General features: G+C 41.9%; 3 protein-coding genes and 1 pseudogene across 6 annotated transcripts in view; 1 reads left to right on the forward strand and 3 right to left on the reverse strand.

Annotated features, from left to right (window-relative positions):
- The window catches only part of LOC139537060 (poly [ADP-ribose] polymerase tankyrase-1-like), a 133,164-nt gene extending 126,706 nt beyond the window's left edge, over nucleotides 1–6,458 (reverse strand). For all 4 annotated transcript variants that reach the window (XM_071337936.1, XM_071337927.1, XM_071337917.1 and 1 more), the window contains exons 1-2: nucleotides 5,939–6,458; nucleotides 160–384 (exon numbers count right to left, since the gene is read on the reverse strand). In XM_071337936.1, coding sequence (XP_071194037.1) covers nucleotides 160–384; nucleotides 5,939–6,425 — 712 coding nt within the window. In that variant the 5' untranslated portion in view covers nucleotides 6,426–6,458. The remainder of the gene's footprint in view (nucleotides 1–159; nucleotides 385–5,938) is intronic.
- On the forward strand, nucleotides 6,443–8,656 carry LOC139537074 (heat shock protein 30-like). The gene has a single exon (XM_071337950.1). It carries the CDS (start codon nucleotides 7,588–7,590, stop codon nucleotides 8,209–8,211), a length of 624 nt encoding a protein of 207 aa, XP_071194051.1. The 5' UTR covers nucleotides 6,443–7,587; the 3' UTR covers nucleotides 8,212–8,656.
- Nucleotides 8,657–9,384: 728 nt separating this feature from the next.
- On the reverse strand, nucleotides 9,385–10,489 carry LOC139537079 (heat shock protein beta-11-like). The gene has a single exon (XM_071337962.1). The coding sequence runs from the start codon at nucleotides 10,277–10,279 to the stop codon at nucleotides 9,650–9,652; it is 630 nt and encodes a 209-aa protein (XP_071194063.1). The 5' UTR covers nucleotides 10,280–10,489; the 3' UTR covers nucleotides 9,385–9,649.
- Nucleotides 10,490–11,102: 613 nt separating this feature from the next.
- Nucleotides 11,103–13,796, reverse strand: LOC139537092 (heat shock protein 30-like; annotated as a pseudogene).
- Nucleotides 13,797–14,697: the final 901 nt, after the last annotated feature.

Below are 14,697 nucleotides of genomic sequence, written 5' to 3' on the forward strand. Positions count from 1 at the left end.
ACACAGTAACCTTATATTTGCATTCAAAGACATACATTCTCTTACATAAGACATACATTCTCTATATTCTCTTACATAAAACTGAAAAAAGTTAGTAAAGTCAGCACAAGATGCAAAGCAAGCATATAAGTTGCATGTTGGCTTATAAACGTTTCTTACCTATGCACACGTCTAATTTGCCCTTGATGGCAGCCTCGTGGAGCGGTGTGTAGTTCCAGCTGTCCCGGGCGTTTGGGTCAGCACCCTGACATAGGAGCAGGCTGACCACCTCAGCGTGGCCAAAGGAGCAGGCATTATGCAGAGGGATCAAACCTCCGTCATCACGGGCGTGAACATTGGCGCCTGTCTCAAGGAGGTGCTCTACAACATCTTTCCTCCCAAATCCTACAAAGTAAAGGAAACGGTAGAAAGATTATCAGGTGTGCTGGGCCAGTTCCATGCATAAACAGTCACTTAGATGGCCCCCTGACCAAAACATAAGAATATTTTTATACATATACAGTACCAGTCAAAAGTTTGGAAACACCTACTCAATCAAGTTTTTTTCAATTTTTTTCTATTTTCTACAATGTAGAAAAATAGTGAAGACATGTAGTACTACAGGACTGCATGTGTTATTTCATAGTTTTGATGTCTTCGCTATAATTCTACAACATAGAAAGCAGTAAAAAATTAAGAAAAACCCTGGAATGAGTAGGTGTGTCCAAACTTTTGTATTCAGACTTTTTGCTATGAGACTTGAAATTGAGCTCAGGTTGATCCTGTTTCCATTGATCATCTTTCAGATGTTTCTACAACTTGATTGGAGTCCACTTGTGGTAAATTCAATTGACTGGACATGATTTGGAAAGGCACACACCTGTCTATATAAGGTCCCACAGTTGACAGTGCATGCCATAGCAAAAACCAAGCCATAAGGTCGAAGGAATCGTCCGTAGAGCTCCGAGACAGGATTGTGTCGAGGCACAGATCTGGGGAAGTGTACCAAAAAATGTCTGCAGCATTGAAGGTCCCCAAGAACACAGTGGCCTCCATCATTCTTAAATGAAAGAAGTTTGGAACCACCAAAACTCTTCCTAGAGCTGGCAACCCGGCCAAACTGAGAAATCGTGGGGGGGGAAGGGCCTTGGTCAGGGAGGTGACCAAGAACCCGATGGTCACTCTGACAGAGCTCCTCTGTGTGGTCTGTAGCCCTCCACCAATCTGACCTTTATGGTAGAGTGGCCAGACGGAAGCCACTCCTCAGTAAAAGGCACATGACAGCCTGCCTGGATTTTTCCAAGAGGCACCTAAAGAATCTCAGACCATGAGAAACAAAATTCTCTGGGCTGATAACAAAATGGAACTCTTTGGCCTGAATGTCAAGCGTCACGTCTGGAGGAAACCTGGCACCATCCCTACGGTGAAGCATGGTGGTGGCAGCATCATGCTGAGGGGATTTTATTAGCGGCAGGGACTGTGAGACAAGTCAGGATCAAGGCAGAGATGAACAGAGCAAAGTACAGAGAGATCCTTGATGAAAACCTGCTCCAGAGCGCTCAGGACCTCAGACTGGGGCAAAGGTTCACCTTCCAACAGGACAACAACCCTAAGCACACAGCCAAGACAATGCAGGAGTGGCTTCGGGACAAGTCTCTGAATGTCCTTGAGAGCCCGGACTTGAACCACGATCGAACAGCTTCCTGAAAATAGAATGGAGAAACTCCCCAAAAACAGGTGTGCCAAGCTTGTAGCATCATACCCAAGAAGACGCGATGCTGTAATTGCTGCCCAAGGTGCTTCAACATAGCACTGCGTAAAGGGTCTGAATACTTATGTAAATGTAATATCGCCGTTTTTTATTTATACATTAGCAAAAATGTCTAAAAAACTGTTTTTTCTTTGTCATTATGGGATATAGTGTGTAGATTAATCAATTTTAGTATAAGATGTGGAAAAAGTCAAGGGGTCTGAATACTTTTCAAAGGAACTGTGTGTGTGTGTGTGTGTGTGTGTGTGTGTGTGTGTGTGTGTGTGTGTGTGTGTGTGTGTGTGTGTGTGTGTGTGTGTGTGTGTGTGTGTGTGTGTGTGTGTGTGTGTGTGTGTATATATTTTAGGAACTCAGTCATGGTCTCAACTTACTATTGTGATTAACACTAGCAATGATTGCACACCAGTGCATTTCTAAATTTGGTAGTCCATCAGCAGTTTCTCTTGTTATGTCAAGCAATCACTCAATTAGCCATGTCATCTAAACATTTTTAGATTAGATTGGTAGTCTAGCCATCAAACTTGTAATAATCATGGCTAGTGTTGCAAAGGGTCGGAAACTTTCGGGAAATTTTCCAAGGGAAGTTGAGCCCTGGAATTTGGGGAATTTTGCTTCAATTCTTCAAAAAAGTTAGCTATTAACAGTGAACCTTTTTTGTGGGATACACATAAGGCAATTCTAGGTCTTGTGGCGTAATTTTGGTTAAACTATCCCCAATTCAATGGAATTGCAACCATCTGCATGCACAGTGCATTCAACCATCACATGTACAGCTGATAATCAAGATCTTGGGCACTAATGAGATGCTATTGAGCCCACACTACTACATTGTCTGAGCCAAGGACTAAATGATTTCCGGTAAATTTTGATTACAACACTGGGTGGGGTGAATATATTTTATTTGATATACATTATTTATTGTTAACAAGTAAATAGTAGCCTACAGCAAAGTGTGTTTAAAGCATTTCTAACTTATAAAAAATTTCTGCAAGTTCGTTTTTGCTACCATGTGGGTTTTAGCTTGCTTGAGCCTGCTAACTGAGGAGTGTTAATTCACCTGTTTCCATACATGTTTAAATTTAAAACATGTATTTTACAAAGGAGTTGTTTAATCTAACTGCTTAACTATTTATCTGAACATGCAATTGTATTTGTTTTTTTTTACTAATTTGTTTTTCTTATCTTTACAGGAAAATGCCATGGGCACTATCTGATGTGTGGAGACATTTCACTGCAGCTAATGGAGAAGGAAAAGCTGTGTACATTTGCAAATACTGTACCAAATCATATGTGAAGAATGCAACAAAGATGCAGAATCATCTGGCCAAGTGCATAAAGTTCCCTCAGCATTCACAACAAGCAACCTCTAACAAAAGTCCCTCTACTTCTATTCGAGGTCAAAATGATGAATCAGACACCTTATTGATAGCAACAGCTCATGGTCATCCTGGAATCAGAAGTTTTTGTTGACTCAATAGAGGAACGTAGTCAGAAATGCTGATGAATGTCTTGCTCGAGTTGTGTATGCAACTGGTTCATCTCTGATGCTCACAGGAAATGTGTATTGGAAGAGATGTCTGAATTGTCTTCGCCCAGCATACACCCCTCCAACCAGACATGCTTTATCTACTCATTTGCTGGATGCAGATTTCAAGTAAAGGTCAAGCAAATCATAGAGAAAGCAGACTGTATTGCAATTATCTCTGATGGGTGGTCGAATGTTCGTGGGCAAGGAATAATTAACTACATCTCCACCCCTCAACCAGTATTCTACAAGAGCACAGACACAAGGGACAACAGACACACCGGTCTCTACATTGCAGATGAGCTGAAGGCAGTCATCAATGACCTTGGACCACAGAAGGTATTTGCACTGGTGACAGACAATGCTGCGAACATGAAGGCTGCTTGGTCTAAAGTGGAGGAGTCCTACCCTCACATCACAACCATTGGCTGTGCTGCTCATGCATTGAATCTGCTCCTCAAGGACATCATGGCACTGAAAACAATGGATACACTCTACAATAGAGCCAAAGAAATGGTTAGGTATGTGAAGGGTCATCAAGTTATAGCAGCAATCTACCTCACCAAGCAAAGTGAGAAGAATAAGAGCACCACATTGAAGCTGCCCAGCAACACCCATTGGGGTGGTGTTGTCATCATGTTTGACAGTCTCCTGAAAGGGAAAGAGTCTCTCCAAGAAATGGCCATGTCACAGTCTGCTGATATGGACAGCCCCATCAAGAGGATCCTCCTGGATGATGTATTTTGGGAGAGAGTGGTAAGCAGCCTGAAACCTATAGCAGTAGCCATTGCACAGATTGAGGGCGACAATGCCATCCTGTCTGATGTTCAGACTCTGCTTGCAGATGTAAGAGAAGAAATCCGTACTGCCCTGCCCACTTCACTGTTGCGCCAAGCAGAGGAAACTACAGTCCTGAAAAACGTCAAAAAGCATGAAGACTTCTGCCTGAAGCCCATACACGCCACAGTCTACATGTTGGAAGTATGCTAGCAAGAGCATCCTGTCTGGTGCAGAGATCAACAAGGCCTATGGTGTCATCACTACCGTGTCTCGCCACCTTGGCCTGGATGAGGGCAAGGTTCTTGGCAGTCTGGCAAAGTACACTTCCAAGCAAGGGCTTTGGGATGGAGATATGTTGGCACGACTGCTATATTGCATCAGCCACCTGGTGGAAGGGACTTTGTGGATCTGAGGCTCTTTCCCCTGTTGTCTCAATCATCCTCCAAATCCCACCAACATCAGCCGCCTCAGAGCGCAACTGGTCCTTGTTTGGAACACACACACCAAAGCACGCAATAGGCTGACCAATAAAAGGGTTGAAAAATTGGTGGCCAGTCTGACAACGAGCCATCCTCAACAGGGTTGGAAAGAAGAGGTCCAGGGAGAAGACATGGAAGCCTGAGCGGAAGACAACCAAAGCTTTAGTTTCTAGACTATCTTTTTACAGATGCATGTTGAAAACATTTTTGGGAGATGCAATGGATCATTGGGGATCATTCAATATTCCCTTTATTTTGTTAAGTGAAATCATCCCATGTGAAGAGTCAACTCTTTTAATTAAAATTCAATTCATAACTAAATTGTTTTTATTTCTATTGGAAAGACGTAATAATTAGCAATTATGTCTACTTATAAGGTAAAAGGTTTATGTTTGTCTCCATATGATATGGTAAATATATCCAATGCAAAAAAACACCTACATTTAAAGTGGTATTAATTTGCATATATTTCTGTTAATTCCCATATATTCCCAAGGAAAGTTTCCACCTCTGAAAATTCCCCAAAATGTGCAACTCTATCATGGCGGAATACTGACTGGGAACACAGGCCATGTGCCCAGTGGCCCTGCCCTCCAGGGGGCCCACATTGATTGTGTTAGACATTCTCACACAGATATCACATTAAGATGGCAAAGGTCATTAAAATGTAAACAATTGCAGGAAATGTGCTTAACTGAAACAAAACAACAACAAATATATAGAGGTGAGAACCCCCCCCAACTAAATCTCGCTTAGGGGCCCCAAAAGGCACCCTGAAGGTGCGTTTATCATCCATAGGACAACCTGCCACGAATGTGTCACTAATACAGTGTAACACAACCTTCTATCATTGTTTAACATATTTCCTTTGTTTATTATGAGAAGACACAATGGTTGTGTGTGTTACATCTACTTCTGTATTTTTTGTTTAGCTGCCAAATTCCTTGTTTAATACAAGCATATCTTACCATGCCAACTTGCTAGTTAGTTATCTACAATTGTTTTTAGATTAATTGCAAATTACGCTGGCTGCCTGACTACTTGGCAGGGCCTGTACTTTTTTATTGCAACTTGCTATCTACAACTTGCTGGCTAATAGCACCCCGTCCCCCTACCCGAATGGTGAGTCCATTTTTAAAAACTAGTTGGCTAGGTCCTTTCGACAATCTAGCTAGCCTAACATTAGCTAACTATCCATCCATGTTTGTAACCAACGTTTGTTAACTAGCTAACAAACCGAGTGGGTAAGATATCTATAAAAAGTTGGCCTAAAAAACTTGTTAGTTAGGTAGTTAGCTATTTACCGAAGTAGTTGGCTAGCTGCTAGTTAGCAAAACAAACCAGCTCGTCATAGTGAGCATAACATGACAATACGGGTCGCTAATACGCCGTCGTTAACGCTACCTGCAGCGAAGTGCAGCGGAGTGGATTTTCGACCAGCCATGTCCTTGGCATTCACGTTAACCGTATCCACCAGCCTCTTCACCCGCGATACATCCCCAGTGCGACAGGCTTCAAACAACTCTCTGAAAGCCCCGCTTGTCCCGCAGTCGCCGCCCGCGGGGCTAGTGCTACCCGAGTCAGGACTGGGGCCAGCGCTGATGCCACCCCCGGTGGTACTAACGTTAGAGGAGCTGGTGCTACTGCTCAGGGCCGGGTCGGGGATATCAGGGGAGGCCGGAGTTAACTCCTGGTCACCGGCGCTGTCTAGTTCAGCACCCGCTGGAGCCAAAATTACTCCACCACCGGGAACTGTAGGAGATCCCGGAGGAGTGAGGGAAAGATAAGTACTGCGAGATGGCGAGGATATGCTCTGTTGTTGTTGTTGTTGTTGTTGTTGTTGTTGCTGCTGCTGCTGCTGCTGCTGAGAAGAGCGACGAGGCACCGCCATTTTTACAACAGTCCCACTGGGAACAAGAAATATATTGGCTAAACTTCCTGGAAGTGGAAACGGTAACTTCCGGTTTCGATTGTCAGCAGTGAAAATCGCCCCTAAAAATATTTTTATAACTGGCTTTCAAAACAGTTTGTTTTAATAATTTTTTACTGTTGTAATCCCACATTTCTGATGAAGGAGCTTGTTATTTATAACAGTTTATTGTTGCTCTTACAACCAGATAGACTAGCCAATTAACCAATACAATTCGATTTGAATAGACTAGGCAGGGAACCGGGGTGAGGATATATAGCTGCTATACTATATAATCAACCTTTACATTTTTGCACCGTACGCAACCCCCAGAATAGCTTAAATCGTCTGTCATATGAGATAAGGAAAATTCATTAAACTTAACACAATTTTCCTCTAGTCTGTGAAATTCAGTTTGCACATACTGCACAATGACTAAGCATGATATTTCCCTATGCAGATCACATTTTTCACTTAATCTCAAGTAGCCTGAGTCACTGCTAGGCTGCCTGTTCTGATATTGACATGGACGTGAATATGAAGCATATCCAACAGGCAATATCCGATTCAGAAAAAAGCTTTCTTGCAAGACTTGAATAGGAAATGTAATTTTCAATGAGCAGCTGAAATCACTGTCAGTCAGGTTGGCCTATATAGTTGTTCTGCCTTGCCATTCATAGCCTTGCAAATTACATATGAAAAATGAAAGCTATTTGAAAACTATAGTCTATAGTTACAATGGTGGAAATTGACATTCTGCAACCATTCTGGTCCTGCCCATTTGAACGTAAGCCTATGCTTTTTTAATCTTGGAGTGTATAAGGAAAACTTATGGGAGACGTACTAATGACCTGGAGTGCTGGGAAACACATAGGGAAGAAAATATACCCAAAATCATCACAGATAAAGGACAAAATATTAACTGCCTATTCTATTACTGAACATCCAAATATAGAAAATGACTCCTATGCACGGTGACACCCAGTGGAGAACTGAGGCAAAGACAGGAAAGTTCCTGAAGACACTGGAGCTCCAAGTGGAAGAATATAAAAGCTGTGAAACTCCCACTGCTTTGACAGAAACCAACACTGAACACACGGTATAATCTCAGAGCAAGAGGACTCAACATTAACATTGACTGAAGATGCTGTGCTTCCGAGTATTCCAGTCTTCCCTCAGCCCATTGATGGACTTCTACTGGCCTGTGTGCAGTCTTTGGCCAGAGGTCCAACCTCTTCTCTGCCAGCAGTATTTACTGCAGAGAAACATGCTGGAGATCAAGAGCAGTCTGGAGCTGATGGAGAAACATCAGCAGCACATATTTGAGGAGATGGACCATGTCCCAGCCTCTGTGGTCATCCAAGCAGTCTCCTACACACTGGAGAAAGGGAGAGAGGGTTTTGCCCTGGCACTGGAGACTAAAGACTTCTCCCCAGAGGAGCTGTCTGTCAAGCAGGTGGGCAGGAAGCTGAGAGTCAGTGGGAAGACAGAGAAGAAGCAGGATGATGGGGAAGGCTCTTACTCTTACAGATGCCAGGAGTTCAGACAGGAATTTGATCTGCCTGATGGGGTGAATCCTGAGACTGTCACCTGCTCCCTGGATCATGATGGGAAGCTCCACATCGAGGCTCCAAAGAATCCATCATCTGCTGAGGAGGTGGCTGAGAGAGTGGTGCCGATCAACTGTAGCCTGGATGTGAAGATGCCACAATTCCTCAGCTCACAGACAGAGGGCAGCAACACAGAGGGCAGCACCTCAGGCACATAGGAGAAACAACAGAACAGTATTTCACATAAAGACTGATCATATTATTATGCTATTTTTTATTTGACTGGATGTTACATTTTCTAATCTATATTTTTATGGTTATGAAACTGTATGCATTTACATTTCATATCTTGTAACAATCAATCTGAGATGCTATTTAATTGAATCAATCAAATCTATACACTATTGCAGTCATTATCAACTCTTCAATTAATATCAACATAATGAGAATCGATAGAGGGGCTAAAGGCTGGCCTAAAGGCTTACACTGTCTTCTTTATAGATTTTCTTGTTTTTCATATGAATTATCTAAATGTCATGATATGTTTAGATAAAATGTGTAGTTTTGTTACCCAATAAAATGTTCAGTATACTTATAAGACAGTTGTTAAATTCATTTTTGTGAAATATACCATTTCAGTATGCTAGTTAGAGGGAAGTATATTTAACATTCAGGCATATATTTTTTTGTTTATATAGAAGCATATCATTATTAACATAAATAATCAGAAAAACAGTGTAAGTTCAGGACAATCTTACCAGACCTTTAATTGCAGTTACATATTCAGGTCATGGGATAATTTCCTACTCGTCATCTTTTTGATATGCAGTGTTCACACTGCTCTTAACCTTTTACAGTGGTGTGAGAAATAGTTCAGATATGTCAGGATCTCTTCAGTGATATCATGACGACAACAACATGATTGGTGTAATCACTGCTACCACTCCACTCCTGTGACACTCAGATATTCTCTAGCACATTGGAACACTGTGAATATGACACTAACACAGACAGACACACACAGAACGATCCAGATCCTATTAAATCACTATTATAATTCCTAATTCTTTGCACATAACATACTGTACATACACATAACATGTTTGTGCACATTTTGTTTAACTAAATTACTCTAACTACCCTAACAACCTTTTAACTACATTACTCTAACACCATTTTGTTTAACTACATTACTTTCATGAAATCAAACTCTGTCTTTTGATCCACTATTTGATTTTCAAGGCATCTATTGAAATGGCAAGTTTACCAGGCCAGAGCATACCCATCATACCCACTCAGGGACATGATTTAAATTGAAAAATATTAATTACCCAAATGCAACATACTGAAATACTGGTTTGTATAACAAAATGACATCAAACAAGGCAAAACATTGTACAAAAAAAACAACATTTATTGAATGTGCATAAACATTGGCTTTACATTCCATGCCATTGAGAATTATTGACGTTGCATTTATCAAATTTGACAAAAGAGCAATTTACCCGAGATAATTCACTGATGTCTGTACTATCTGGTATTTGGGAGTTGTATATTGGGAGTTGGAGTTGTATATTGGGAGTTTGGGAGTTGTATATTATTGTCCAGCCCTAAAGCTAATGGTATTAGTTATATCATGATACAGAGTCATCATAATCAGTCCTTCTTGGGCTCTGCCTCTACAGCAGTGCTCTCAGCTGCAGCGCCGGGTGAGGTTATGGCAGGTAAGCAAGTGATAGGAACCACTCTCTCATTGCCTTCTGTCACAGCAACCACTTTTGGAGCCTGGATCTGTAGCTGTCCATCGTTCAAAGAGCAGGTGACTGTCTCAGGATTCACACCTTCAGGCAGATCAAACTCCTGTTTAAACTCCTGGCATCTGTAAGAGTAGGAGCCCTTTCCATCATCCTGCTTCTTCTCTGTCTTTCCACTGACTCTCAGCTTCCTGCCCACCTGCTTGACAGACAGCTCCTCTGGGGAGAAGTCTTTGGTGTCCAGTGTCAGTGCAAAACGGTTGTTTTCTTTTCCCATCTGGAAAGAGATGGGCTTGAAGTCAGTTGAAGATAATGGGCCTTCAATGTCTTCAAAAATCTTTTGGTGCAGTCGTTGCATATATTCCATATTGTGCCTCATCTCCTGCATATTTCGCATAATTTCCTGCTCCATCTGGAAGAAGAGAGGCCGTGTCTCTGGCCAGAGACTGCGAACGGGCCAGTGGAAGTCCATGAAGGGGCTCATTGGGCTCATTGGATTGAGGGAAGGCTGCATCATGCTGGGGCAAAGCATCTTCAAATCAACTCTGTCTGTGTCGTTTCTGTTGGTCTCTGTTGGTCTCGTCTCTGAGTGTGTTTCTGAGAGCTTATGTCCGGAGCAGACTAGGGCTCACAGCTTTTATCCTGTCCAGTGGAAAGTTCCAGTAGCATTCCATTTGACTGCTACATTAGAGTGTTATGACTACGCAACTTCTGTCATACTCCAAAACAAGCCCCTGGTAATACTGCAGTCTGACTGCCAAATGCCTCTGGGATATATCTTTGCTCTATTTACAGAGTGACCACAGAAGCAGGTCGGAGTCGCAGGGGCACATAACGTCCTACAAAGTTAGAAAGGAATCTACAACAGCTGCTTTGTCATGCTGCCATTTTCTGTTCCTGAATAACCTTTTCCCCTGACAACAAATCCAAAGTATTCCTGATATCACTGTGCTTATGAAGATAACAGATATAATATATGGTTCTGCCTTGAGTGATACAGACATAGAATGAATTACAAGTGCACTTCAGCAATCTGTTCCCCTTATTGATATGACTTGCAGTAAATATATTAATATAGCTTTAGTCAGTATTTAACTTCCCTCAACACTCTTGTCGGATGTGACCCTGAAATTGACACCCCCACTGACGACATTGCTTCCTTACTCTGTCTCTAAATATACAGTGGGGAGAACAAGTATTTGATACACTGCCGATTTTGCAGGTTTTCCTACTTACAAAGCATGTAGAGGTCTGTAATTTCTATCATGGGTACACTTCAACTATGAGAGACGGAATCTAAAACAAAAATCCAGAAAATCACATTGTATGATTTTTAAGTAATTAATTTGCATTTTATTGCATGACATAAGTATTTGATACATCAGAAAAGCAGATCTTAATATTTGGTACAGAAACCTTTGTTTGCAATTACAGAGATCATACGTTTCCTGTAGTTCTTGACCAGGTTTGCACACACTGCAGCAGGGATTTTGGCCCACTCCTCCATACAGATCTTCTCCAGATCCTTCAGGTTTCGGGGCTGTCGCTGGGCAATACGGACTTTCAGCTCCCTCCAAAGATTTTCTATTGGGTTCAGGTCTGGAGACTGGCTAGGCCACTCCAGGACCTTGAGATGCTTCTTACGGCGCCACTCCTTAGTTGCCCTGGCTGTGTGTTTCGGGTCGTTGTCATGCTGGAAGACCCAGCCACGACCCATCTTCAATGCTCTTACTGAGGGAAGGAGGTTGTTGGCCAAGATCTCGCGATACATGGCCCCATCCATCCTCCCCTCAATACGGTGCAGTCATCCTGTACCCTTTGCAGAAAAGCATCCCCAAAGAATGATGTTTCCACCTCCATGCTTCACGGTTGGGATGGTGTTCTTGGGGTTGTACTCATCCTTCTTCTTCCTCCAAACACGGCGAGTGGAGTTTAGACCAAAAAGCTCTATTTTTGTCTCATCAGACCACATGACCTTCTCCCATTCCTCCTCTGGATCATCCAGATGGTCATTGGCAAACTTCAGACGGGCCTGGACATGCGCTGGCTTGAGCAGGTGGACCTTGCGTGCGCTGCAGGATTTTAATCCATGACGGTGTAGTGTGTTACTAATGGTTTTCTTTGAGACTGTGGTCCCAGCTCTCTCCAGGTCATTGACCAGGTCCTGCCGTGTAGTTCTGGGCTGATAACTCACCTTCCTCATGATCATTGATGCCCCACGAGGTGAGATCTTGCATGGAGCCCCAGACCGAGGGTGATTGACCGTCATCTTGAACTTCTTCCATTTTCTAATAATTGCGCCAACAGTTGTTGCCTTCTCACCAAGCTGCTTGCCTATTGTCCTGTAGCCCATCCCAGCCTGTTGCATGTCTACAATTTTATCCCTGATGTCCTTATACAGCTCTCTGGTCTTGGCCATTGTGGAGAGGTTGGAGTCTGTTTGATTGAGTGTGTGGACAGGTGTCTTTTATACAGGTAACGAGTTCAAACAGGTGCAGTTAATACAGGTAATGAGTGGAGAACAGGAGGGCTTCTTAAAGAAAAACTAACAGGTCTGTGAGAGCCGGAATTCTTACTGGTTGGTAGGTGATCAAATACTTATGTCATGCAATAAAATGCAAATTAATTACTTAAAAATCATACAATGTGATTTTCTGGATTTTTGTTTTAGATTCCGTCTCTCACAGTTGAAGTGTACCTATGATAAAAATTACAGACCTCTACATGCTTTGTAAGTAGGAAAACCTGCAAAATCGGCAGTGTATCAAATACTTGTTCTCCCCACTGTAGCTATGTGGTTGTTGAGAAGATCACACAACCAAAAGATTATTCATAGTGTGTATTGAGTAGCATAATTAGTCACCATCTGTAATGCAATAATATGCTCGATTTGACTGTACAAGAACTCTTAAGAATCTATTTGTGGGATTTGTTCAGCAACTTCTCCAAGTTAATTAACTGTTTAAAGGGGCACTTGATCTGGACACAGACTATTGGCATGGCCAATCAATTTTAAGGAACATATGGGAAGCTATCATAACAGAAAAACGTGTTACTGTATTCCGAACCCATGGCATCAGATTAAATCCACTGAGCTTTTGGAGGAGACGCTAGAGGGCTGAATATAAATCAGGACTATGACACAACATATTTGGGTTTTCACAGACCTTTGTCAGGGTTACAGTGGGTCCTTTTCAACGACTTGCCAAAGACTGGTACTGAAATATTGTATGTGAAATAAGCTCAAACAACTGTTATAAGTACTGTTTGTGCTTTTTATTGGTACACAAAAATACATTTAGTTTACATTTTATTGGGTAACAAAACAACACATATGAACACAAAATTCCAGAGATAATGTTATAAAAAAACATGACAAATTCAAAGATGAGATTTGAAGTGAAAATAAATTCAGTCTTTAGGCTATCAACTTTTTGCCAAGATATTGATTCCTCTGAGTGTCTGTGTTGCTGCCCTCTGTCTGTTAGCTGAGGAATTGTGGCATCTTCACATCCAGGCTACAGTTGATGGGCACCACTTTCTCAGCCACCTCCTCCTCAGCAGATGTTGGATACTTTGGAGCCTCGATGTGGAGCTTCCCATCATGATCCAGGGAGCAGGTGACAGTCTCAGGATTCACCCCATCAGGCAGATCAAATTCCTGTCTGAACTCCTGGCATCTGTAAGAGTAAGAGCCTTCCCCATCATCCTGCTTCTTCTCGGTCTTCCCACTGACTCTCAGCTTCCTGCCCACCTGCTTGACAGACAGCTCCTCTGGGGAGAAGTCTTTAGTCTCCAGTGCCAGGGCAAAACCCTCTCTCTCTTTCTCCAGCGTGTAGGAGACTGCTGATGTTTCTCCATCAGCTCCAGACTGCTCTTGATCTCCAGCATGTTTCTCTGCAGTAAATACTGCTGGCAGAGAAGAGGTTGGACCTCTGGCCAAAGACTGCACACAGGCCAGTAGAAGTCCATCAATGGGCTGAGGGAAGACTGGAATACTCGGAAGCACAGCATCTTCAGTCAATGTTAATGTTGAGTCTCCTTGCTCTGAGATTGTACTGTGTGTTCAGTGTTGGTTGTGTTGATTTTTGTCTCAGCAGTGGGAGTTTCACATTTTTTATATTCTGCTACATTGTCTTCAGGAACTTTCCTGTCTTTGCCACAAGAACAAGCTGGATGCTTTCCACATTCCTCAGGTATTAGTGCTCTTACCTTCTCACAGATGATTGCTTCAGCCAAATATGATTGTTACTTGTGACATGAATTGTAAATTAAAATGTGTTTTGAATCCTATTCATTTTTACATTTGCAGTATTTATGGAGCGTATACAGGCTATTCTTCTTCAGTGTCTTGAAATAGATGAGCAGAACCAAACCGAAGTGGAAGTACGATCATAAGCTAAGTTATAAAGATAATTGCCATCACATGTCAGGAGTTGTTGTCACAGGTCAAAATTTAGATTAATTCATTCAAAAATATTCCAGGGAGAAATCTAATTTTAGAACATTTTTGGGAGATTGTACAGCATTATAAAATTGGTCACGTGTAGATGTTGGTGTTATTATAATATTGTTGAAAACGTAATTAATGTTTGTTTGACAATATATTTGCCATGCATTTTCTTTTAATTACTCAAAAGAATCTTTTCAGAATTGTGTGAAAACAATTCCCTCACATGCAATTATCGAAAAACACAACAAATGCTCAAAAAAGCCTACATTGCAAACCCTGACAAGTCCACATAATTTGTTTTCAGAAGTCAGGTTTACAAACATGTAATGAACATCTTAGAAAACAAATCATTTTAGTAGAGCTTTAGAAAATTGAATTTATTGAAGCTGATTATTGAAAAATATCATGCCAGTGAGCTATTGGAATGTTAGCTTTATGTTGATATTGTGCAAACCCACAGTTTCATCGACTGTCCGGGTGGCTGGTCTCAGATGATC

Source organism: Salvelinus alpinus, chromosome 1 (genome assembly GCF_045679555.1).
Source record: "Salvelinus alpinus chromosome 1, SLU_Salpinus.1, whole genome shotgun sequence".
NCBI lineage: Eukaryota > Metazoa > Chordata > Actinopteri > Salmoniformes > Salmonidae > Salvelinus > Salvelinus alpinus.